The sequence below is a fragment of the Copadichromis virginalis genome, linkage group LG7 (assembly GCF_057382275.1).
Source record: "Copadichromis virginalis isolate Kocher_CV1m ecotype Utaka linkage group LG7, C_Virginalis_male_GT1.1, whole genome shotgun sequence".
In the NCBI taxonomy this organism is placed as follows: Eukaryota; Metazoa; Chordata; class Actinopteri; order Cichliformes; family Cichlidae; genus Copadichromis; species Copadichromis virginalis.
The window spans coordinates 66,090,242-66,117,711 of record NC_140624.1 but is presented as its reverse complement, the minus strand read 5'-3'; the positions used below and the strand labels follow the sequence as shown (position 1 = coordinate 66,117,711).

The 27,470-nt window shown below is 43.2% G+C and overlaps 1 protein-coding gene across 5 annotated transcripts in view; it reads left to right on the top strand.

Annotated features, from left to right (window-relative positions):
• The window catches only part of ndrg4 (NDRG family member 4), a 69,170-nt gene that overhangs the window by 24,352 nt on the left and 17,348 nt on the right, over positions 1–27,470 (top strand). For 3 of the 5 annotated variants that reach the window (XM_085464822.1, XM_085464821.1, XM_085464820.1), the window contains 3 exons: positions 11,122–11,212; positions 13,544–13,702; positions 19,053–19,091. In XM_085464822.1, coding sequence (XP_085320948.1) covers positions 11,135–11,212; positions 13,544–13,702; positions 19,053–19,091 — 276 coding nt within the window. In that variant the 5' untranslated portion in view covers positions 11,122–11,134. Of the gene's footprint in view, positions 1–11,121; positions 11,213–13,543; positions 13,703–19,052; positions 19,092–25,734; positions 25,955–27,470 lie in introns of those variants that run through there. The other 2 variants (XM_085464823.1, XM_085464824.1) reach the window with 2 other exon arrangements.

Genomic DNA, 27,470 nt, shown 5'->3' with positions numbered 1-27,470 from the left:
CAGGGATTCAAGCGCAGAGCGGTAAGGTATCTCCAAGGTGTGGTTTATTTACAGTGCAGTGCAATATATGTACAGTGAAGGGATCCAAAACTCCGGGGGGGGGAAATCACAGGGTAACTCGCTCACGTCTTCTTCTCTCACACTCACACACTTTCCCGCAGCAGGGAGGTCGCAGGTCCGGGGGGGAATCTGAAGCAGACGAGAAGGCAGGTCACCAACAAATCACAAGTCACGGATATGAGGCACAAGAGTTGTGAGAACACTAACGTTAGGGGTACAATCATCCAGCGACGAGAGGATCTGTGTTCCAGCCTCAAATAGTGCTCCCGGTGATGATGGGTGAGTGTTGTCAGGTGTGTGTGTGGGCCAAGGGCGGGAGCCCACAGTGAGCTCCGCCCAGGCAGAGAGGGAGAAAACAGCAACAGCAATTGTAGCCTTGTGGGGCCGACCGGGCAGGCACGGAGACCATGACACTTTTGAAACAACCAGTTAAAATTAATATTTGACTCAGTGTCCCATTAAATCTGTTTAACCTGATTTAATTGTAACAGACTCTAACAGTGATGTTAGTGCTGAATGTTGTAAAAATCCTAAGTGTAGCAACTTTTATACATAAGAAATTCCATACAGTACTGTAAAATTAAATACATTTGTTTTTTATAGTTAATATAAAAAGCTTACTGTTTAAAATTAACAGATATCTTAAATATATTTAAGATAAATTAAACAGTAAAAGGCAAAAATTGAGTTTAGTATTCGTGGGCGTTGCTATTTTGTTGTTCTGGCTGTAAAACTGCACGCTCATTTGGTAACAACTTTAATCATTTAAGTGTTAATCACCAGTCATTAGCCAATGATCACATCACACACTCACACATATGACCAAGAGTTGTTAAATTGACTTAAACTTTTTATTCAATATGACCTGAAATGACTGAATGACACCATAAACTCGATAGCAAAGTGTTTACAGAGGTCCAGTAGACTTGTGGTGTAATCTATATTGGTGAATATCATGCGCCACTAGGGGGCAGTACTTACCCTTCTAGACAGGAAGTGATGCTATGTCATGAACATAGAGTGAGCTGGAATAAAGATGGTGGGATTCCACGTTATCGCCTAAATGAGGAGTTTTATTAAAAGAGCCCAACACAACATGGTGTCAGAAGTGCACTCGCTCTAGGCGGCGAAGAGAGACAGTGAAAAAAATATAACCGTCAGCTTGGCGAACGGCTAGTGACGAAAATGACGGAGCAAGCAGCAGCATTACCGGCGACTCCTGGCCCGGTTACGGCAGCTCCACCAGCGGCTACTTTCACCATCAAGCCACCGGAACCGTTCGACTTCACAAAGCCCCAAGAATGGGAGAAGTGGATCAGACGTTTCGAGCGTTTCAGAATGGCAAGTAATCTGAATGGTTCAACTGATGCTAACCAAGTGAACACATTAGTATACTGCATGGGAGACGAGGCTGACGACGTGCTAAGGGGACTAGACCTAACAGACGGGCAGCGCCAGCAGTACGATGCGGTCAGAAACGCATTTGACAGACATTTTGTCCCCAGAAAGAATGTGATTTATGAAAGAGCAAAGTTTAATAAGCGAGTACAACAGCCAGCGGAAACAGTTGACTCCTTCATAACAGCTCTATATGCTCTCGCTGAAAACTGTGAATATGGTGAACTCCACGATGAACTTTTGAGGGATAGGCTCGTTGTGGGTCTTAAAGATTCATCACTGTCGGAGAGAATGCAGCTCAACAAAGATTTGACGCTAACCAAAGCTATCACAATGGCGAGACAATCTGAGGAAATAAAAAGACAGCAAACTGACCTCAGAGGCGAAAGCAGCACAGGCAAAACAGCCATGGACGCCGTGCATGTCAGAAAGTCACAGCCCAATAAATTCAGAAGCAGAGAGCAAAAGCAGTTCAAGCCACGAAAACCACAAATAACAAAACAAGAAAATAAAACGTGTTTTAAATGTGGAAAAACACAGATGCACCCAGCAGCACAGTGCCCAGCTAAAAATGCGGAATGCCACAACTGCGGGAAACGTGGACACTACGGGAGAGTTTGTAGGTCTACAGCTGTGCATGAGGTGGCAGACTGTGCAGATGGACTCTTCCTAGGTGAACTGGATTCAGGAGAAGACCCGTGGCTTGCTAACATCTTCGTGAGAGGCAAAAGCATGACCTTCAAATTAGACTCGGGGGCAGATGTCACAGCTATCTCAGAAGAGACATTCAAAGACATTAAGCACCCAAATGAGCATCTGCAAAAAGCTGAGAAGCCACTGTATGGACCAGGAGGTGCAGCACTGACCGTGCTTGGGTCCACAAAGGAGGACATTTCCTACAGTGACAGGAGCACTGCAGAGACAATCTATGTAGTCAGAAATCTGCGTGTAGCTCTCTTAAGCAGGACAGCTTCTGTGAGACTGAAACTAATTGCCCGAATGGACAATGTTGACCTTGAGACAGTGAAGAAAGCGTACCCGAAGCTATGGGATGGGCTCGGGCTTGTTCAAAAACCGTACACGATTAAGCTGAAGCCCGACGCTAAACCTTATTCACTGAAAGTGCCCAGGTGTGTTCCGCTCCCACTACTGGGCAAAGTCAAAGCAGAGCTACAGAGGATGGAACAGTTGGGGGTGATCAGTCGTGTGGAGGAGCCCACAGACTGGTGTTGCGGCATGGTCGTAGCCCCTAAAAAGGACAAAGAGACAGTCCGCATCTGCGTGGACATGACACCTTTAAATGGGTCGGTGTGTCGTGAAAGATATATTCTTCCCTCTGTCGACCAAACACTAGGCATGCTCACAGGGGCACAGTATTTCTCCAAGCTTGATGCTAACATGGGCTTTTGGCAAATACCGCTGTCCAAAGAATCTGCTCTCCTCACCACATTTATTACGCCATTTGGGAGGTACCATTTCAACCGTCTGCCATTTGGTATTTCCAGTGCACCAGAGCATTTCCAAAACATGATGGTGACGGAAGTGACAGCCGGCCTCGCGGGAGTCGTATGCCACATGGACGACATCCTGGTCTGGGGATCTACGAGAGAGGAGCACGACATGAGACTCCACGTTGTCCTCGACCATGCAGAGAAAGCAGGCGTCACCCTGAACATGTCAAAATGTGAGTTTGGCAAAAGAGCAGTGAAATTCTTAGGATTCATTGTGTCATCTGAAGGCATGAGCCCCGACCCTGACAAAACTAGTGCGGTGCAGAAGATGAAAGAGCCAAGCACTGTGAGTGAGCTTAGGAGCTTCTTAGGAATGGTGAACCAGCTGGGGAAATTCATCCCAAACCTTTCTGAAAAAGACAAACCACTGAGAGACTTGCTTTCAACTAAAAACATGTGGTACTGGGGGCATGAGCAACAAAACGCCTTTAACAGTTTAAAACAAGAACTGTCATCTGCACCAGTGCTACAGCTCTACAACCCAAACAAACCCCAGAAGATCTCAGCAGATGCTTCTTCATATGGGTTGGGGGCAGTCTTACTACAGAAAGACAATGATTGACATTGACAGCCACAGAGCAGCGCTACGCTCAGCTGGAAAAAGAAGCGCTAGCGCTCACCTGGGCCTGTGAAAGATTCAGTGACTTTATTCTAGGGCTACACTTTGAGCTTGAGACCGACCATAAGCCACTAGTGAGCCTACTCGGAGGACAAGCCCTGGATTTGCTTCCACCGCGGATACAGAGATTCCGCATGCGCCTGATGAGGTATTCTTACACTATAAGGCACATTCCAGGCAAAAGCCTCACCACGGCCGACACGCTGTCACGGTTGCCGTTGGCAGGCAACGTGATTCCCAGAGACAATGACCTTATGGAGGACACTGATATCTACGTTGACACAGTGCTGGAGGGCCTTCCTACTAGCAGCAAATACCTTTCAGATCTCCGTGAGCAGCTGCAGTCTGACAGCGTCTGTTCGCAAGTCATGAAGTACTGTGCAGAGGGCTGGCCGGACAGGAACCAGCTGCAGGGAGTGGTAAAGCACTACTGGTCTGAAAGAGCAGTTTTGAGTGTACACAATGGACTACTACTGAGAGGTACAAGGTTGGTCATACCTGCAAACATGCGAAACGCAGTTCTGGACAAAATACACGAGGGACACCAAGGAGTAGTCAAGTGTAGAGAACGTGCGCGACAAGCAGTGTGGTGGCCAGGCCTGAGTAACCAGATCGGTGAACTTGTCCTTAAGTGCAGGCTGTGCATTCAGGAGAGAGTTAATGTGAGGGAACCTCTTATGCCCACACGTTTACCTGAGAGGCCATGGCAGAACTTAGGAGCTGATCTGTTCACACTAAAAGACAAAAACTATCTGTTAGTAGTGGATTACTTCTCGAGATATGTCGAGATTGCTCAACTCAGTCCAACTCGTTCAGCCAATGTGATTGTGCATTTACAGTCAATATTTGCACGCCATGGAATCCCTGAAGTATTGATCACCGATAATGGGCCACAATTTGCATGTCAAGAAATGAGAGACTTTGCAAAGGACTACTGTTTTGAGCATGTTACCAGTAGTCCCAGGTACCCGCAGAGCAACGGCAAAGCGGAGAGAGGCGTCCAGACCATCAAGAATCTCCTCAAAAAGGTTAGCGATCCATACAAGGCGTTGCTGGCATACAGAACAACAGCACTGGCAAATGGCTACAGCCCGGCTCAACTTCTCATGGGGCGCAGGCTTCGTACTACCTTGCCAATGCTTCCTGAAACCTTACAGCCCCGTCTGCCTGATTTTCAGCAGGTTAGTTGTTCGGAGAGAGAGAAACGGCTGAGACAAACCGAAAGTTTTAACAAGAGACATAGAACAAGAGAACTGGATAAATTGGTGCCAGGACAACCAGTCTGGATCACGGATGCAAGAGCACAGGGCACAGTGACAGCAGTCCACCCGACTCCACGATCGTACGTCATCAGTGGGCCCCAAGGGACAATTAGAAGGAACCGCAGTCATCTTGTGCCGATCCCACAAACAGAGGCTCAAACCGAAGCCACACAGATCCAAGCTACTCCTACAGAGACAGTTTCTGAGCCAAGCGCACCCCATACACCAGGTGTGGTTAGAACCCGGTCTGGTAGGGAGGTGATTAAACCGAAAAGACTTGATCTGTGAAGCTGATTGTTTGAAAACAGAAAAGTGTGTTTCAAATGCTAAGTTGTGGTTTTAAGAGTAGCATGTTGAAAAGAAAAAAGTGTTTATTCTGTTACAGGTTGAAAAGAAAAGAGAAAGTGTTTATTCTGTTACAGGAGGAAAAGAAAAAGTGTTTATGACAATACTGACTTTATGTTTCCTGAAATGTTGGGGTATGCCTGTATTGAAAAAACTATATGCAGTTATGTTTTGTTTGAAGAACAAAAGAATGTACCAGTCTGACTTCAGTAAAGGGGATGTGGTGTAATCTATATTGGTGAATATCATGCGCCACTAGGGGGCAGTACTTACCCTTCTAGACAGGAAGTGATGCTATGTCATGAACATAGAGTGAGCTGGAATAAAGATGGTGGGATTCCACGTTATCGCCTAAATGAGGAGTTTTATTAAAAGAGCCCAACGCAACAGACTAGGGCTGGGTGTCCTCACTGATTTCTAGAATCAGTTCGATTACAATTCACAAGACCTCGATTCGATCGATTTGATTTGAATCGGGGAAATTTTGCCTCAGACAGTCAGAAATATTATAATTCTCATCATTTATCAGTACATATCCATATTTTTATATCTAGAAAAAGAAAGGTGACAATTGTGAGACTTTATCAAAGGCGTAAGCATCACAGTGTTAAAGTAATGGACCAAAAAACACCGAAAAACATGGAGGAGATTTTCCTGGCCTGTCTTTTTATAGCAGGCGGTACAACAAAAACAGAAGAAAACCATGAATCAACATATTGCGGCGAGCTCAGACAAGGAGGAGACAGAGGTGTCATTTGGTCTTGCTTCCCGCAAGTTAGCCAGGGAGCACAGCCGTTATTTAGCATTCAACAGAAAACACAACAACAACAAAAAGGCGCTCTCTCCACCCAGAAACACACAGTCGCAGAGAGAGAGCGTCACCTGTAATCATAGCAACATAATGCTGCCGCCTGGAACAACAGAACGTAGCTGTCAAACGCCAAACACCCCTGACCCACTACATAGCCCACACCTAAGGGGTCAGTCGTCCCCGACAACCCCATTACCCAACACAAAGGCGATCTCGAATAGCAGGGGACCCCATCAGAACATGGGGTGCCACCAACATCCCCTGCCCCGGCGGCTGCTGGAGCGGGCGGTCGGTACGGTGTCTGTCCTGGTGCAACATTACCATGCGCCCCGGGCCTGGTATGCAGATACGGTAAACCAGTTCTGTTAGCCGCTCCACGACCTCTGCCGGTCCTTGCCAGTGACTGCACAGCCTGGGGGGCACTCCTCTCTTGCGAACCGGGCAGCACACCCAAACCTTGTCGCCAGGCATGAAAGCTCCCCCTTGGCACCTGGTGTCGCAGGCTCTTTTCTAGGAGGCCGTCGTGGGTCTCCACATTGTTGTACTGGCAGTGGTAGACCTTCACTTCGAGCCCCTGTCCCGACACCCCCGTCCAACCTGGGCATTGTGCCGCCTCCAGCCAGGCCCTCACCTGAACCAACGTTGCGTCAGCCTCCTGCTCCCGCTTCAGCTGCTGCGTGGTCAACGGGAGCCATCCCCCTCGGCTGGCTGTGGCCTGAGCAGTAGCCATGCCCAGTGCCTCCTGGGCCCGGTTCTCCTGTCATTTCGAGAGGGGCAGCTGGTGTGGGCGCAGACGGATGGGTTGAGCAGAGCCGGTGTCGATGGTGTGCTGAACCAGCCGCGTCTGCCTGCAGTCTTTGTCACTAGCGGCGATGATGTCCACATTCTCGTCCAGGAGGCACCTCAACCGCTGGCACTGGTCAACGGTGAGACCTACGCTGCTGCGCTGCCACAGGTCATCAACAGCTTGGGTTGTCTCGGTCGAGGGAGGTTTGTCTGGCCTAGAGGCTGGGGCTGAGGCGAGTAGAGATGGTCCAGAGCCACCGGCATCCGAAGTCTGTTGAGTGGCAGCTGCCTGAAGCCCGGCTTGTCTGTCTGTGGTCCCCTCCGTTCCCTGCTTTTGGCCGCACTGGAGGGCCAGAGTCTCTGTACCAAGAGTGATAGCCAGCTTTACGGTGTCAACACAGGCCCCCCAGCGGGTCAGTAGATCAAGGCTGATGATGCACTGGTCTTGGATGTCAGCAAGCCAGAAGTCATGCACCAGCTCCAGATCCTTCACTCGGATCCGCAATGGTTTCTTCCCCCGCATGTCAGTCCTATCCCCTGTCACCGTCATCAGCTGGGTGTCGGTGGGTGACCAACCCATCACAAGTGGCCCGGACATCCCAGGGAGCACCCCAGGTCGTATTAGGGAAATAGTAGACCCCGTATCCACCGGAGCCCGGCAGGGCTGGTCCTCAACCCAGCAGCTCAGGTAGAGTCCCTTGATATGCCCGACTCGGCCCACCACCGTGCATTGTTCTTGGAGGGGGGCAGGAAGCTGGAGCGGTGGTCCCCTCGCTACACCGCTCCCCCTCTTGTTTCCCTGAGGCCGCATAGTTCTGGTCTTCGGGGCGGGCGCCAGGCAGTCGCGTGCCACATGGCCAGGCTCATCACACCGGTAGCAACGGTCGGTCTGTCGATGGGACGCCCAAGTTCGAGGCATGGCCAGGCGTCCGTGTTGGCGCAGTCACTCTGGAAAGAGTCCTCGCAGAAAAGCATGCAGGCTAAGCTCCTCACGGGCTGCTGCTGGGAAATCCGGGTAGCCACGACAAGCATACAGCAAAACATCCACTGCAAAGGTGCCCAGGCTCTCCCCCGGCCGGATGGTCAGATGCTCCCTGCTCTGATCAGTGGAGTGCCGCTGCCCAAATCGCCTCTTGATGCCATGGTGAGGGCCTGGAGCTCATGCTGCTCTGCCGGGGCTAGGTCAAGGAGTACCTGCAGTGCATCTCCTTCCAATGCTAGCGCTAGGTGCGTAGCAGCGCTCTCTCCACACAGAAAGACCAGGGAACACAGCTGTAACTAATCAGGAAAACTAGACAGGGAAGGTAAAACTAAATACCAAACATACAAGAAAGGGCTTACCAAAATAAAACAGGAAATAAGTAAACTGGGGAAATCACTGATTGAGACTTTTACAATGGAAGGGTGACAGAAGGGAGGAAGGGTAAACTGAAAGAAGGAATACCAAAAATATAAACCAGCAATCAGCAGGACTTAGAAGTTCAGCACACAAAATACTGTGTTAGACATCCAAAACCACAACATACATTCTTAATTCTTGTTTTTAAAACATTAAAAATAAATTAACTTGTGATTGTATACATGAAGTTTTTAGGTCCCAGTGACTTTCTATATATTCTGTGCCATGAAACACATGCCCAGCACTAAGTGACAGACTCAGTAAACTGACGTAGGCATTCAGCTCTGGAGAATTTAGTTGAGCACCAGACACAAAGGCTGCAGTCTACTCTGTGCTCAGAAAGTCACCTTCTGTCACTGCCACTAGCACAGACAGAGCAAGTCATATATTTGTTTTGACTGGTGAAGCTTTGCTTAAAAAACGCTGCTGCGATGATGTGTTTTGTTTCCTAGGGTGGAAGATTCTTTCCATGTTAAGTAGTAGTTCTGACATTGTAAGGTCACACACACCCACACAAACACACACTTCATCAGCGTCCAGGAGCAAGTGTAAGTGGCATCTGGGCTTTGTCTCTTTAAGGGTGTTGGATAAAACGCAGAGATTATGCTGCATGACTGCCAGAGAGAGGAGAGAGGCTGCAGTAGAGGACAAAAGAGGCTGGAGAGAACGAAAAATGAGACAGAAGGGATCAGACGCAGAGATGATGATGTCACGGTCAGGGTGGTGCTGAAGGGGATTTATCCAAATCTCATTAAACATTTTGGATATTTCATATAGTTTTGGTTTTATGTTATATTTTCAGTATCTATTGCTTTGATATTTAATCGATTCATGTAACTGAAATTTGAGAAAATTTGAAAAGGAAAATGTCAAATAACACCTGCTGCACATCTATTACTGAAAATATTAGGAGTTGGTTTGACAAGGCAGTTAGCTGGTGACCATACCTGCAGCTTTGTATGGTCACCTACAGAATCCATACATGCTTCACCAAAGCCTGAAAGTGGTTAGCATTTACAGACAGCAACACAGTGGCAATGTAATTACAGTGATCAAATCCTGGCTGGGGCCTTTCCTTTTTTGCTCTTTGCCTGCGTGGGCTTCCTCCGGGTGCTCTGGCTTTCTACTGCAGTCCAAAGATGTGCATGTTAGCCTAATTGGTGATGAAACTGGCCATAAATGTGAGGCAGAGAAAGTCCTTAAAGTGTATAGAGTGAAGTACTTTTTGAAATCAAACTGTAACACAATTCTGTCAGCCGTGCATGCAGCTGATTTGGGCTGATGGTTACCAGTGAAGGGCATTGCATCTCCTCAGTTTGTCTTGATAGTGCTATTTAATGTAAAATAAATGCAACAAAGCCTTCCAGTGCTGAGGCCTGCAGTATCAGCTAAATTAGCCCTGAGCCCTTTGAGCGTGGGCATGCTCCTCTGTGTTTCACTGTTGGTGGACTGATGTCAACATCTAGCACTGTTAATCTTCTGATGCTGGCTGAGCCCACTCGCAGGGTGTGTTCATGTGTCAGTGTCTGTTGGCTTCCTTGTGTGTAACTACGTGCTGTGGCCGTGTTGTAAAGCACAATAAGCCTGCTTGATCAGACCTTCACGTAGCCCTGTTTTTCTTGCAGCGTGTGTACTCCCAAGCTCCACTTTTAAAAGAGGAATCGCGGTCAGTAAGCATCTATGTCCACTCCAATTGTGAATGCATTTTTGTTACTTTGCAAAGTATGATCATTACAGTGATGATCATACTTTTCCTCTTTATTCCTCTCCACTTTGGTTTACTCCTCGGGGACTGACATACAGAGTCTAGAATTGTGCAGAACCACACACTATGTAAAAGATGGACATAGTGTCTGTGCTTTAGCCCATATTTTATAGTGTGTGCATTTTAAGCCTCAGTGTTAGTATTTTGGCTACAGCCATGTTTTTGGAGCAAGCATTAGCCATATTTGAACAAGAGCATGGAGCGCTATCATACCTGCTAACTAACTTGTTAGAGACCAGTTGGCATGTGTTTGGCTGCTGCAACATTTTCTAGTATTTACATGTTTACAGTAGCGTTTAAATACAGCATGTTTTTTTTTATATAAAAAGTGGGCATAATCATAGCAACATCACTCACGGATTTTGAACAAGAAGCTTTAACATTAGCATTTTGGTTGCTAGTATATTGTGCTTTCGAAGCCAGAAGCTAGTCTATGAAACATGCTTCAAAAGCTACCAACAAGCATTTACAGAAGTGTACATTGATGTTTAAGAAAAAGCATCACTTTAAATTTAGGGCTCAGGTTTAACATGAAATGCATTCTTGGAGTCATTTTTTGTTTAATTGTGCTCTTGAATTATTTTTGGATAAAACTGCCATGTTTTACCCTTTTGTTACAACCAATATCACAAAAAGAGAAGGCAAAAATATGCATCTACAAATGTCATAAATGCCTCCAGTGGATCGACTGACTCACTGTGGGGGATTTGCTCTTAGACATTTCTCCCAGGCTTTTTAAAATTCTGGTCATTACTGTGCTCTAGATTCTCTCCCCCACTGTATATGTAAATTTTGTCTCTATGTTTCCAAAAAGTGATAGAAATACATTTTTCATTGCCGTAAAAATTTTCAAAGGATGGCAGCAGGTTTGTAGCAAAGCTGTTTTGCATCATGATTCCGTCTCTGTTTCCAATCAGCTCCTCATCTGTGAGCAGCTCTGTTTATTCCAGGTCAGCAGAAACATTTAATCAGCGATCCGATTCCTCCCAGATTTCTGAAATCATCCGGTGAAGGACGTCACCGCTGCCGTCTTCTCACAGAGATGCGAATGATTGTTTTATTTTAACTGTTGTTTTAAGGTCAGCTCCACAGCGTGCTCTGTGTGATGAAATGCGAGCGTAACCTTAGATGTGTCTTTTTCTGCGTGTTGCCATGGTGATTGCAGGTTGCTGTCCAGGATGGCGGGGATGAAGGAGCAGCAGTTCACGGAGGAGAAGCCCCTGCTGCCGGAGCAGAGAGGAGTGGACTCAGACATGGTTAGTCGACCTGTTTATTTACCGTGCGTTCTCTTTGTTGCCATTAACCTTCCTGTCTTGTAGCTGATTAGCGTGTGCAGGACGACGTCCTCAGAAACTCTTGGCATATTATAACGGAGATGTTTGTGCTCATTAGCTGTGATGACTTATAATTAGACAATGAGCTTGTTTACCAGTGGAGGAGGAAATTAATGAACTCCATCCAACCATGACTCTTTGATAGCAGCACTGTGAGAAGATGAAAGCTCATTTAAGAGGAGGGTAAGAGAGAGAGAGGGAGCGGTGCAGGACATAGAGTGAAAAACAGCGAATAGGCAGTAGGTGGTTAAATAAGAGCCACTTATTCCAGTCCACTTATCCATTAAATAAGCAACAGGTACAAGTTGTGGCTGAGTCAGGGGCGCTTGAATGCCTCTCATTGCAGTAATGATAAAAATGGTATAGACAATACCAAATGAAAAAGTTACTTGAAGAGGCCAGATATGAGCAATTTCCTGGTGAAGTGACTTTGTGTTAATGGAGAAGAAAGAAAAGAGATGAAGGATGCTTGAGCCAATACAGCAGGGCAAGTTCAGAGAAAGAAAATTGATTGCGCACCCTGATTGGGCAATTGTGACAAAGCTGTTGTGATCATCATAGAAACAAATTGGCAACAACATCAATCAAACCCAGAAGAACACGAAAACAAGCATAAATACATGTGGACAAGTCCTGTGCTTCAGACAGGCCTCTTATTTGTGCTGGAGGAATCAGAGAGGCGGCAAATAAAACCACATTAGGCGTGACTCACTTTACCAGTGCGTCAGAAATAAGACATCTAGTATATAGAGTAGGTCTTTTTTGTCTCAGTAGCTTATTTGAAGGAGCACAACATGCCACGCATCAATATGAACGACTAATTCTGCCATTGATCAGCTAAAGGTTGTTAGCCCTGCTCATTACGACTCTCTGCTTGTAAATAACGGAGCCATCGATCAAGCTACGTGTCTGCACGACTCAAGTTATCGTTCAGTCGAAGAGCACTTCACCCCAGACACACTCACACTTTTATCCCCCCCAGCTCTTTCAAAGTCTGTTGCTCCGGTGTTTGCAGTAGCATGTTAGTGACCTTTAAGAGCGGTTACTGAGTGATTACCTTCTGGAACCAAACACTGGTAAACTCGTCGTAAGGCATGTCGGACTAATGCTGCATTCAGTTCATATGGGGACAGCGGAGACGTCCTAAAATCCAGCGAAACAGAAACTGTAAGATTTTCATGTGTCTAAGCTTTTAAAACTAGAAATAAACTAACAGTGGTGCATTTAAATGGTAGAAAAAACTTAGAAGGTTCTCTAACTAATACGTCCCTATAGTGAAGCGCGGTGGTGGCAGCATTATGCTTTCTTTTTCTCAGCATAATATAATATTGCTGCGACATGAATACCCACAAGCCAAGGAAAAAACAACAACAGCTGTTGTTTCACACTAAAAGCCTCATAACAAATAAAAGATTTTTGTACACTAACTTACTAGTGCTTGAAATTTGAATTAGTTTAGATTTTAGGGGTACTAAGGCTAAAAGGACATCGCACAAAATGTTACTTATGTCTTATTATATCATATAACCTGTAATAATAATTCATTCTAACATGACATCTAGTATGTCTAAAAGCTGAGACACACTTTTCCGCTCTGAAGCTTCCCTTGTGATATGAATCCAGCATGGTCCTGGTTTTGAGTTGCATGTGGACAGTCTACTCCAGCAGGTCTCTGCCCACAACTTGTTCCTCAATAAAAGGAAGGCCACAGATCTTCAGCCTGACCTTTTGGGATGACACTGGAACAGAAACAAAGCAATTAAGTTACGCAAGAAATCTCCTTCCTTGGACATTTAAAGGCTTCGAGCAGGCGTGTCAAACTCATTATTTTTCACTGGCCTGATTTACAGCCCAGTGGTGCTTTGTTGGTAAGTCACAATATAAATGCCGGTTCATTCTAATTTGATTTAAAGTAATTAATATTAATAAACTCGGTCTTAGTAGAGAAGTAAAAGATCCTTCTGAAAATGTCCAAAACACATAGATAGTCAGAGTTGTGGGATTTTTTCCGCACATTCACTTTAAGGTTTACAGTTTTTACCCATCGAGGGACAAAAACATGCAGCGTATATGAATTTAGATCAGGCCTGTGAACCTTATGTTTGATGTTTGACACCCCTGGAGCTCATTTCTAAGCGTATTAGAAATAAACCATGAATGATTAGCATGTTTTCATGTTGACTGTATGTTGCTGCTATGTCTTCCCCAGATGTTTCCCAGTAACCACCTTGTTATGCTTGTTTCACAACACAGCAGGATAAAGGAGAGGAGGCATCAGGGGGGCTCCAGGGCCCCACCGCCCCCGCGCCTCTTAACAACCCCCCTCCCCCCAGTCGCTCCACTCACCGCTGGCATGTCTTCGCACGGCACTGGCTCCGCCAGACCCGCCGTCGGACCAGCGGGGTCCTCCCGGTAACTACCATAACAAGTAGAAACATCTGATCACTAGTACACTGATTCAAACACACACTAGACTAGACACTAAAGTAGATGTTTAATATTCTAAGGTGGATGACAAAGTCGGGAGCAATTATGGTAAAAAACAGTTCCTGTGTAGAAAATCTCACTTAAGTAATAAGATCAGTAAATTGTTCACAATATTTAGTTTTAAATTCAAAAATCTCAACACAAGTAAAGGTTTATGTAAAGATATTTGCCATTTTTGGCACCGGTAATTATGGTTATGATATTTTTTTAAACATAAATTGTGTTAAATTATAATAATAATAATAATAAAAATAATAAATTTTATTTATGAGCGCCTTTCAAGTCACCCAAGGACACTTTACAATAGGATAAAACACTTAGTAAAACAATGGCAGAATAAGAACAATAAAATAAAAGCACAAGATAAAATGAACAAACAGTGGATTCACAGTGAATATGCAGATTTGAACAGATGAGTTTTGAGTTGGGATTTAAACTGGGGGAGAGAACCAATGTTTCTTATTTCTGGGAGCAGAGCAGCTGAAAGCTCTGCTTCCCATGGTGGTGAGGCGGAAGGAAGGTACAGCAAGCTGGATAGAAGAAGAAGAACAAAGTGAACGGGCAGAACAGGTGGTGGTTAACAGGTCAGAAAGGTAAGGAGGAGCGAGGTTATGAATGGCCTTGAAGGTGAGCAGAAGAAGTTTGAAAATTATCCGGAATTTCACAGGGAGCCAGTGAAGTTCCTGAAGAACAGGTGATGTGCTGGTAGGAGGGGTTCTGGTGATAATGCGAGCAGCAGAGTTCTGAACCAGTTGAAGCTTATGGAGGGATTTTTGGGGGAGACCATGCAAAAGAGAATTGCAGTGGTCAATACGGGAGGTAACAAGACTGTGGACAAGAATGGACGTAGACTGGGTGGAAAGAGAAGGAAGCAATCTATTAATGTTACGTAGATGGAAGTAGGCAGAACGGGTGAGATTATTGATGTGAGATTTATAGGAAAGTGAACTGTCTAGGATGACACCAAGGCTCTTAACCTGAGGAGAAGGGAAAACTGTGGAGTTATCGATGGTGAGTGAGAAATGGTTCGCCTTCAAAAGGTTGGATTTGGTGCCAATAAGGAGGATCTCAGTTTTATCCTCATTGAGCTTTAGAAAATTAGAGCTAAACCAGGATTTTAACTCGGATAGACATTCTGTAAGGGAAGAAGGTGGGAGGGAGGAATCAGGTTTGCAAGAGAGATATAACTGGGTGTCATCAGCAAATTGTCATTGTCACTATAGAAGAATGTAGCATTTAGTATCAGTATTAGCATGACAGTAGCTAGCATGACAGTTGTAGTGACGCATTGTAAACTTCTTGTCAGATTCAGAGTCAAACTCTATAAACAAACAAAAACTAGGTCCAATGACCGAGCATCAGTTTTTTCTCTTTCACCAAATGAATAAACAATAAAACTGAAGCGTTGTTACCATACGTAGTTTGTTATATCACATAAAAATATTATATCATATATCAATATAATCATATTACAAGAAAAAAGTAAAAAATGTGTCAAAAAAACAACCGACCTGGAAACTACCACAGCTTTGCAAATTAGCCTTTAACTCTGATCAAATGTAATTTTTTAGACTTCCAATTTTATTTTTCAATGTTTTATTCTTAAATGTTAAATATTTTAAATGTGTTAACAGCTGCAGAAGAAACATGTTTGGTTTGCAGTGCATATTTTCCTTTATACGTCAAATACTTTCACAATAAAATCCCCATATCTTACTCTTATATATAATCTATAAAACCACTTGCAACACACAAACCTGTGACTAGGCCTACTATCTTGTAGAGTATTATTTATGCTGCTTTATACTTGTTGCCTCAATGACAACATTGTTTCCCCTCTCCGTTCTAAGATCAGACTTTATCACATCATTCCTCAGATCTTTCTCTACCTGATTAATTATACGTAGTCCTGCATTTCAACAAAAATATCTGGCGGGGAAGAAAAGAAAACCCCTAAAAATGAAGGCAAACATTCACTAAACCAGCTACTGACAGCGAGTCAGAGATGCCGGCAAAGAACCACAACATCTCCACAACAGCGTCACTATGCAGCCTTACAGAGTACACAGTCTGTGGGGATCACCTGCAGTAAAGGAAGCCTTACACCATCTCTAAGAGTTCATCCCTATTGGTTTCCATGAGCAGTGTGTTTGTGATCTTCCTTTTCCCTGAACTGAGATGCAGCACATCCCCTACTCTGCTGGGGATGGGAGTAATAAGAAAGAGAAGAGTGCCACCTGCTGGTGCGACCACCGTACTATCATCACTAACATTTTCCATCTGAGAACAATGCATGAAATCTGCGGGGACCGAAGTTGCCCTTTACGTTTCTGTGTCACCCTCACACCTTCACCTTCTCTAACAACCACACAGTTAGCTCATTCTGTTCTGCTGGGCAACTTCAGGTCCCGCTGTTTTTAGTGACATCTTTCTTTCTTTTTAGGTGTGTCCCTGATCTGACTCTGAGTGCCACTCCTTTCCTTTTTTTCAGTATTCATTGCTAATTACTTAAACTTCTATCATCCCTTATTCCAGCACTTTTTCTTTTGACTATGCATATGTGCAGATTCCATTTTTAATGTTGTCATATTTTCTTTCAGAAATGTTTCCAGAATCCCTCATATAAACTCACAACCTAAGACTCAAACTGTGCATGTTTAATAACGAAGCAGTGTGAAGACCATCTGTGTGATGTTCTGATTGGTGTCTAACCTCATGTGCATGCACTCACTTTTTTTTTTTTTACCGGATTTCCAGATGTTCCTGCTCTGCTTTAAGCTTTCCAAAAGCAGCAGAGCAAGAATAAGTGATACATTCCAAAATAACACAGGTTAGGATGGGTGAAGTCACCGTTGTCATGACAAATGGCAACAAAATCCTTTTAAATGTTACTCCTAATCATGTGTTATTTTATTACACATTAGGATGCATTTATTTATGACAGAAAAGAAAAAAGCTTTTTATAAATACATCTGCTCTCAAACGATGGGCTCACTGTGTTTATTTGTGTCTTAAAACAAACATCAGTTTAGCTGAGCACTGAAACGTGATGAACTGTGGGATACTGTGGGACATAAATCAAGTGTCTGCCTGTATTTAAAACTGTGCACGTGTGTGATACTAATGACATCATTATGAAATTTAAAAAAGTAAAAATTCCTTAATAAATGGCTAAAAATGTACATTTAAATAGCTATTCCCTTTCTGATATAGCGTGCTTTCCAGTTAATATGTATGTCTCTAGATTGGACGCTGCCAGTGGAGGTAGGTCAGACATGACTAGAACCCCACCTGGATGCTTCCTTGGTGAGGTGTTTAGGGAATGGGAGGAGATCCCGGGGCAGACCTAACACATGCTGAGGGCTGAGGGTGGCACAATCTCTGCCTAGGTCGCTGCCTCTATGGCCCAGACCCCAATAAACACCAAAAAGATTGATTTTCTTATGTTACTTTTATGGAGCCGGATCAGTAGTTGTTGGGTTGTCCATTAAAACAGTGGTTTCACTGTAATATCAAAAAATATTGTCTGTGTGGACATATTTACTTAATTTTATTAGTTCGTATACCATCATAATAGCATTTTAGTTTTCTACCATTAACATAATGTTAATTAACATACCATTAACAGTATGTTTTATGATACTCGCCGTTTTTTGAGCTTGAAATGTCATTTTAACTTGTTACCATCAGGAATATAAAAAATATCACTTTAATATCAAAAGTGTTTTTTTTTTTAAAGTAGCATCATATCCTGGGATGATTTTTTTAATGGATATTAATATTATATTCTGCTTAATATTTTGTATTGTCGACTTAAACCTGTACATGTGTTACCATAACTTCAGCAGCAAGTACTTTTTAAATGAAATTTTACTCTGGATGAGAGTCACTTGATTGAAATCTCACGTGTGAGCGTTGTTTTAAGACTTTAGAAAAGGTGAGCCCATCCTTTCAACTGTCAGTCGAGACCAGGTTCCCTAAAAAGTGAGCCCCTCGTGCAAGATTAAAAAATATCGACTGTCTGATTAATAATTTGTCTGGCAGAGCTGGAACGCTTTGACTGTCACAGCTGTCACGTTGACTCAAACCAGCTTGTCATCAATCAGTCTCTGAATTTGATTAGATTTTTTTTATTTTTGGCAGTGAAGGTGTCAGACTGGCCCAGAGGACGTGACTCATTTCACCGCTGAGGCCAGACGACAAAAGTGTTATTTTTATGCCTCGATCATTTACCTCAGCGTTACAGCTGCACACGCTGCTGAAGTGGCTCCTGTCAAGGGGATCTGGCTGTTTACTTCTTTTTTTTTTTAAAAATCACCATTCTCCATCACTTTTTCTTTTCTTACTGCGGATTTGTTCCCAGTTTCCCACATGCGCTTTAATAAATCATCTTTGTTGAATGGGAATGCACATTACAGCACTAACCGCACACGCAGACGTTTGATAGACTGCAAACTATTAACTAGATGTAAAGTAAGAACACTTTTTTATCAGTGTTTATCTAGTATTGCATTGCATCAAGTATACTGTGGCTCAGGAATCAAAATGAAAAATAGTCAGTGCTGGAAAGAAAGCCTGCATTTCAGATTCTGCTGATTTTTACTGCTCTCTGCAGCACCGTCCTGTGTGTGTGGACGCAGGCGTCTTCAGTTTATTGTTTCCCTCTTTCTTTCTCAATAAGCAACATTTACGTTGTATGTAAAATATCAAATTGGGCATCCAAAATGGTACATTCATAAAGAAGAAGCACGATAACCACGAAATCAAAGCTGTGGTTTTATCCGGTTCTGTAATTTTACACAGTTCTTGAAGATTAATTCAGTTATTTCCGCATACAGTTTTAATGATATAATAATTCTATCTATCAAGAAGTTATTAAGCAATAACCAGATGAATGCAGAAACAGGTGACTGCAGAGAGGAGTTAAACACTGTGCTGATTTGCAGCTTCAGGTTGTCTTGCCCTCTGTTGAATCCATTCGGACTGTTGTGTAAAAACACATGTATATTTAGAGTCACAGAAATTACCATAATGACTGTAAAAGTCACAGACAGTACAGTGCATTTTGTGTGCTGTACTGCTGACGCGCCTCTGGGAAACTGTGTTGTTGTGTGTCTGTGGTTTGGACCTACAGTGCACAGTCTGTGCTGCTCTTCAGTTCCAACAGTGCATGTGTGAGGAATATTTCTTTGTGTGACTTCAGACTACTTCTTCTTCCAGTTTTAATTCTTTCTCTCTCTCTCTGTCTGTTATGTCTGCTTGTCTCTCTCTGCAGGATAGCTGTGAACAGCTGATGCCACCAGGTGACTGGAAGGTATGAGTAGATGTGTGAGAGAGGAAGCTCGACTTTCTCTCTCCGTTACCTTTTTTATCATGTGTTTTGTGGCCTTTTCATCTTTCTTTGTTATTACTTTGTGTCAGCTTACTTGGGTAAACAGTGATGTCTTCCTGAATCAAATGATCCCTTCAAGAGGGAGATGACAATGAAGTATGGAAGTGCCTTCTGGACACTGGCACCAATATATTGCTAAATATTGAAAAAAATCAAATGTATATTGAGCAGTATTGGAACTACTTAGAAGCTACATCTGGCGATGTAGTGTGCTTCTTGCTTGGACTGATCTTTTTCTCCTAATCCTGCTAAGTACTGTAAATCCACACTCAAACACACTGCTGCTTGTAAAACTTTTCAAGCTAACCCTTGTTGAAATCTCCCAATTCTTTTAATCTTTGGGCTGAAGGAAGGACAATACTCGGTGTATAAATGCTCAATCAACAATCATTTATTTCCATACAATTCAACAATCAGAGCATTACAGCGTCCGGACGGGAGAGATGCTTGCAGAGGGTCAACAGCATGTCTCAAAATGGTAGCAACTTTCACAGACTTTTATAGCTAGTAACAGCCCCCCTCCTTGTCATAAAAGCTGCATCTTCACATGTTTTCTAATTCCTTGACCTTGCCTCCCTGTCTTTCTGTGTGAAGTAGGAAGGGGGTTAAGGAATGTGGTTTTATCTCTTCTGCCCAGACACCTAGTCTACTTCACATGATTCAGCAATAAAACATTTCAAGAAAACAGTGTAAGACATTCACAGCTGATCAAGGATACAGAGTAATGCACACTTTATCTAATGAACTACAAAATGATTATGTTTCTTTTATTCAAGAGTATAATAGAGACTAAACTACATACATAGCACACCATCAGAACTAAAGGATAATATATGGCCTACATCTGTTAACCTAATTTACTACATTGACTACTGGTCATAAAATGGCATATGTTTAACTACTAGTCTCAACACCCTCTCTGTCCTTATGGCCAGTGCAATAGCTCAGTAGTTAGCACTAGGTTTGAATGCAGGCCAGAGTGGGACCCTTCTGTGTGTGTTCTCTTTATACTGGCACTGATTAATTCTCCCTGGACCAAGGCTTGCAGGTTCGAGTTGGTCCCCTGACACCTTATGATAGCTGCTAATTGCTCCTAATTCAGTAAATGAGTTTCCATATGGGGATCAGCAAAGAATATCTTATCCTCCTTCAACTCAGCCTGCTTCCTTGTGCAACCTTTGCTCTTAAATATTTGTGTCATTGGTGCTGACTTGGTTTAGCTGAGTAGTTTAGCTCTTAAAATGTGGCCTTGAATATATAAGTTACATTTTGGCTACTTGGTACATAGAACACAGAGCTGACCATAAAGAGGCATCACAGTGTCACAAACATCAAGTAAACAAATGTCTTTTATTTGCAACATATAGAATAACTGCTGTTATCTAAATTTGCACATTTTATGACCTGCATCACATTTGAAGTATTATCATTCCCGGAACGTTTAATTAAACTTTTATTTATACATGTAGTCCCATTGAGACTCAGAGAATACACATTAAAACACAGGAGGGAAGCAAAAGCTAGAATTACAACAGAGCCAACAATAAATCAATAAAACAAACTCACAACGAGGGCTTTTCACAGCAAAAACGACTTTGTCATCAACTTGACTATGAGTTGCTGGGCCATGATTTTTAACTGGACCCAGCTAATTAGCTAATAACACCTGAATAAACCTTCATGAACTGTTACATAATCTGGTGAATAAGCCTTGAGTGGAGCTTCACACTTCACCTCTGCTGGTTTATTTTAATCAAACGTGTGCTGAGCGTCAGACGTTTCACAGAACACGTCTGCTTTACACTTCCACCTGATGCTTCAGATGATAACGCTGCATTTTAAAGATTTCTGCCTCACTTATAAAAGTCATTCTTTTCCACGTGATGTGCGATTTCTGTGAAAGTCTGTGTACGATGGGTAGGGTAGGGAAAGTTTTTACCACTTCCTCCATGATCCATCGTGATTGCTCAACTGATAAAGGAGCTCTCACACAGCTTTCTAGTGGTGACACAAAGTACGTCATTATTTTTAAAACATCAGCATTGATACTGGACTGTATGAACATGTGTGTGATCTAAAGATGAAAATGATTTTTAAAGGACTTTACAGTTTGTTATAAAACAGTTTGACTTCAACAAAAATATGAGTGACAGAATTCAGCATCTAAGATCAAAAGGAAAGCCCCGAAGTAGAGCAAGCCAGGAAAGGCCTCGACCCACTACACGCAGTAGATGTGGGGCAGAAAATCTTGTTGCAGTTCTTTGGCATCTCGTTTTGTGGTTTAGTGTTTTTGTGGTCTGTTTGGATCCTTGTCGGTTCACGTTTTAACTGTTTAAAGTCATTTTATGGCTGCTTTGTGCTGTTGTTGGGTTTCTTTTTGTGTTTTTTTGTAGTAGTTTTGCATCCCTTTGCGATTTGTTTGCATAATGCAAACGACCTGCATTATATTGTTTAATTACAGAGCTCATTAATGTAATGGGGGCACATAGTGGCAGCTGATGGGCTGACTCTAATTACAAAACCCCAAGTCTTTCACATTCACAGCTCTGACTGCAGAAACACTGCTAATACACATGTTGTTTTAAATAAGCTTAGTTAATTATTCCCTGAGTAAAAGGAGCTTAAAAGCTTTATTTAAACAGGCTGTTGCAGTGAGATCTTTTTTTCTCAAGCGATAACTGTGCACAGTTTCACAAAAGACAAAATATACAGATGTTCAGAACTTCTTGCGCCTCTTCTTGTTCTTTGTGCTGCTCCCTTTAGGGGACAGGACTGTCTCACCAACCCTCTGCTTCTCACTACATTTATCAATCTTATCTGTCATCTTCCTCTTTTCCTCCTGCCTGGCAGCTCTGTATTCACTGTCCAATATATCCACTATCCCTCCACTGCAAATGCCCAAAACAGTTTAAAGCATCTAATATCCAAGTGAAATAAAATAATGTTGCTTCATTCTGTTTATACGCAGCAAACATTTGAACTCCTTTTCTCCAGTTTCAGAGTGAACATGTTAAGAGGTACAGCTAGTATTACTGAATCCTTAGAGTTAGCTGTAACTTTTGATAGAAGACTCAGAGACACATATTTGTGGTTTTGCCTTATAGAATTCAGCATCTCTGTGCTGGGGAAATAGGTTTTGCAGCTGTTTGAGCTACTGTATTTTAATATAACCAGTGATCAGCTGTAACCCAGGAATCTACAGCCATAAATAAACACCATCTCTTCATCAACAGTTCTAATTTTACGATCGTAAGGTGTTTGGAGATGGACGATGAGCTAAAAAAATCTCTGCTGAATTTGTGAAAATGTGCAGTTGGTTTGATCAGAGTATCGAACAAAGCTTTGCCGGATGAGAGATTCCTGAAATGTGCCAAAAGCAGACTTTAGAATTGTAGGGAAGAGTCACTGGGATTTAAATTACTGTCATTTATGTACAAATGCAGATTATGGTTTTAATAGTAAACAAAATATCAGCGGGCATCTACTCCTTTTTGTCCAAGAAACAATTACAGTGCGTAGGCTGCTGTGAAATCACAATGTGCCATTTTTATTTTTGCACACAAACTAACAGTGGACACTGCGTCTGTAGTCACACAGTAAAGCTGCTCGTATTAAAGGGACGGAAATTTCAAAACGTTATTTTGGTCTATCGGGCTACGGTGTGAATAAGCTGTTGTTCTCTTTACAAATAAAAGATTGCATCATAAAAATTCTTCTAGCTGTTGGTAAAAGGAACATTTTCTTCCAGAGGACTGAGGTTTAATCCCAGTTGGTAACATTTTCTTTCTGTTCCCTTTGAGGCTTTTTTCATGTTCACTCACTCTTTGGTTAGGTCGAGGTACTAAAAGTAAGTGTACAAAAACATCATGATTTATATGTTTTGTATTAAAAAAATTTTTTTTTCTTTTCCTCTAAAGCTGGCAGACTGATTGACTGTAGACCTAATATAGGCGTATAAGAACTGACTGGGTTAAAATTTACATTCATCACATGATGTGAAAACATCAGTTTATTGTGAAATTTTTGGTAGAAATGCTCATAGACATTCAGATGATTATAGATCAGCACCAAATTTAAATTATGATCTGAAAAAAGACGTGAGGAATCAGAATAGTTGTGCCTGCGTGGGCCTACGAATTGCTGCTGAGATAAAAATGTTTGACATTTAATGAGCAACATATTGTATTTCATTCCTGCGTTTGAATCCGTTTCTGCGTTGATTTTCCCATTGCTGCTCCTCGAAAGCTTGATGGCAGAGACTGTATGTTTAACGCAGACAGCATGATGCAGACTCAGCAGGGAGAGAGTTAATCTCCAGCAGGAAGGGAAAGGGGGGACAAAGTAAAAGAGAAAGGATGGGAAAGCAAAGAGTGGTGTTTACAGTTACTAAGTCAGCATGTCGAGCGCTCTCTCTCAACAGGAAAGGGGGATAGAGTGGGAAAGAAAAGAAGGCAGAAAGGGAGAGGAAAGAGGGAGAACTGAGAGACAGGACTAAATGCAGGGCTGCTAAATGAGAGCGCAGAGAGAAGAGGGGGAGGGCCTGCAGCCAGCTCGATAGTCACTCAGACACCATCCCAGCCATGAGAACATGCACGTATCCCTCGCTCTCTCCACCTTAGCATGCTTCCCTCAAAATGGAGAAATACAGCAACTGTACACAGTATTATTCATTAAAGATAAAGACTGATAACACCAACGATCCTGTTACAGAGCAATACCCTGCAGGGAAACATCAGGTACTAACATTCATGTGGATGTGACTTCGACACGTACCACACGTACTTCAGCAATGTTGCTGAGCATGCACGATTCCATCTATAACAAAAGCTACTCTGAGCTCCGGCAAGCTCTCACAGCAGGACACCACACTTCATCCACAGAGACCTAAAACTGCAGCTCGCAGGATCCAAATATTCTGCTGACAGTGTCCCAGGGCCAGACAGCACAGGACACCCTCAGAGAGTCTTTGTCCATGACCCAAATCTGCCACACCATGCTGGGCAGATGGCTGTATTATTGTAGCTGAGTTTTATGATACACAAGCACACGATTACAGTATCAATACTGTTGTGCATTGAGTTTAAACTCAGTGTACCTTAATTTATTGTGCTTAAAAACAACCCAGGCCTATGTCTCTGCCCTCAGATCATCACCCTGTCCCAGCTGTATGCCCCATCATAAAGTGAGGGAAACAATTATTTTGTTCTCTGCTGAATTTGTAAATTTGCTCACTTACAAATAATTTTTTATTGTAGTTTCAATTTAATTGACAGAGATAGAATATCAACAAAAACTCCAGAAAAGCACATCAAATAAAAGCTATAAACTGATTTGTTTACAATTAAATGAGTATTTGATCCCCAAGGAAAACATGACTTAGTACTTGGTGAAGAAACCCTTGTTGGCGAGCACAGCAGCCACCAGGTCCGCACACGTCTCGTTCCTTGGCTGCCGCTTGCTAACTTGAAGCTTCAGCTGCCTCCACAGATTTTCTATAGCAAAATGCAATGACCATGAAAATCAGAGTCTCTTTATTTCTTAGTGGTGAGCAAGCTTACAAATTCAGCAGGGCATTAAATAAATATTTCTCCTACTGTAGCTGCACGGTGTCTGATAGTGATGGCGAGTCTTGCTTGACCCCCACAGAAAAATGTTGTTGTTGACCAGAGAAATGAAGGTGGAGGGAAAACACAGGTGCTCACCTTACTTTTTGCTGCCAGCTTTGAGTGAGGACGTCTTACAGTCTTTTAGATGTTAAGCAAGCTTTGTATGTGGCGCCCTCTCTTGGGATACTTTAATTTTCTTATCTATTCCCATCATGTTGCTTTTTTGTGCTATGCTACTTTATCCTGCTGATGTATATCATCTGCAACACACGCTGAGGTGTTGCCACTGATTGCTCGCTGTACTCTGTGTATATTGTCTTTACCAGTTCAATACCTGTCAGTACCTAAATGTCTGACCTCTTTGGCTTCATGTGGCTCACTCACCACTCATTCTTTGGCCCATGTGACTCCTTTGCTGTAAACCTCTGTCTAGTTAAATGCTCCTCGCTGGTACTTAACTTCCAGGAATGCAAACATACACTGAGTTTTGCTTGTTGCTTGCCCCAAAGGTTGGTGTCTGAAGCTCAGATTAAACATGAACAAAGTCTCACATACTCAGCTATACTCAGCTCAATCAGGTACAAGTAATCTCTGTGAGTCAAAAGCTCAGTTTTCTCCTTTTGGCTTTTTATGATATCCTTTAACTGCATAATAATCAATCTCATCACCACATTAAATGCCATGTCCAGTCTGGCACACAGTAAAGGCTTTTAACAAAACGTTTTCTATAATTCATGAAGAGGAAAAGGCTCAAAGGTAACTGGTTGCTGAGAAAAACAGCAAAGCAAAACAAGATCAAAAGTAGAGCAGTGGTGCTGATGCGAGAGCCACAGAAGACTCACAGGCCAGCGGACCAATCCAGGGGAGGGGAGGCAGCACGGTGAGCCAATTGTCTCCGGCCTGCCTCGGGTGCCTGCAGAATGTCAGAGAGAGAGAGTGGGAGTGGGGAGGGCGGCTCCAGCTCCTTGTTTAAGAGCGTGGCTGGGAGCGCAGCAAAGCAGACAAAGACTCTGCAGCATCCACTAGCCAACCCTTCGTCCTGCAGACCACCCTCACCAGGACCTAGTCCCGTAACACAGGAGAGGTCTGGCTGCTCGCTTGCCTGTCTGCACCCTCCTCTTCTTCTTCATCAGCTGAGCGTAGACTTGAGAGGGAGCCATGCCTGAGTGTTGGGACGGGGTGAGTGACTGATCAGGACCAATCCTGAGTGTCATCAACACCACAAACACTGCTTTTCCTGCTCTTTGCCAGTTCATTTTGTGATGCTTCTGTTTATTCTGAATCATATAGAACGCAGGTGTTGCTGCAGGAGATAAAAGCAGCGTGTTTTCTGTGTACTGCTGTGTGCTGCTGTTTTGTATTCAGCTGAAACTGCAGCGTCAGTGTCAGTTGATGGGCTGCTCTGACTCTGGCCCACTGACACACTTAAGCGCACTAACACAGATTCTGTGCAATGCTCTGATGCGCATACCTCTGCAGACGAGGGCGTGTGGGGCAAGTGTTAATCCTTCTGCAGTGTCATTTATGCAACCTTGAAGCAGACGAGTAAGGTTGGTGCATACTTGGGATGAGATGATGAGATGAGATAGCCTTTATTTGTCAGTTGCAGGTCTTTTGCCCACAACCGAGATGACAGACCTTGCCGACCGTACATACAATACACAAACATCACATTGGGGAGACAGGTCAGGCTAGGCAGCCTTCTCTTTCTGTTCACCTAGTTTTGTAATACAAACGAAATAACATAATTCGCTTTTGTCATGTTGCTGCACAGACGGTTATTGTTGGAAGCTTGGATTCTCTCTTAAAGATATCGCAATTATCTGAGGAGCTCATGTGTCTGTGTAATGTCACTACAACAGACTGCAAACAAAGCCTCTGATGCAGTAACTGCCTCAAATTAGAATGCTGATTGCAGATAACACTGATGTTAACGCTGAAATAATAGAGAGATAATCCGGCCGGATTAACTCCTAGCTGTTGGCTGCATGACTATTTGCTGCTAGAAGAGAGGATTATGTGGAATTTTGTCACTTGGCTGCATCCGTGGCACTGCTGTATTTCTGCACTGTGAGTCATTTGGGAGTTATTTAAATAACTCCACAATGATTGTGTGTTATTTTAGAAGAAGCAGGCAGGGCGTCGGAGATGCTGCAGATTGACAGCAGCAGGCTGACAGAGAATTTAAGGCAGTTGTTTCTCTGCATCTGAACAGTTTAAGGTGTGAACGGATGCTGAGGGGAGGACAGTAATGGCAGCCTGTCAGCGTGTGTTTGCTTCAGAGTGGAAAATATAGACCAGAGTGGGAGCAGCATCAATAAAGGCTTCAGTGCAGTTTACCGCCTGAACCTGGCATAATAATCCCAAAGCATCACTCTGCTGTGTGAAGAGTGTGTGTGTGTGTGTGTATTAGTTGCGCAGTTGATGGTTTCTCATTTTTCCTGCCTCCATTTTGAGTTTGGCTTTTTGTGGTCAGCAGATGCTGACAAAATGTGGGTCATAACTCGACACATTTGCACACATAAGTTATTTGATGATGTCACATCGGTAAAAAACACAGGACTCATATTCTCTGAAATATGATTTTTTTTTCCATATTTGCATATTTGGAGCTTTTAAATTGCCAAGGATTTTATACTAAGCATTCGTGCGAGTCTTTTTGCATACAAATAACGATTATTGTTTATTATTAATA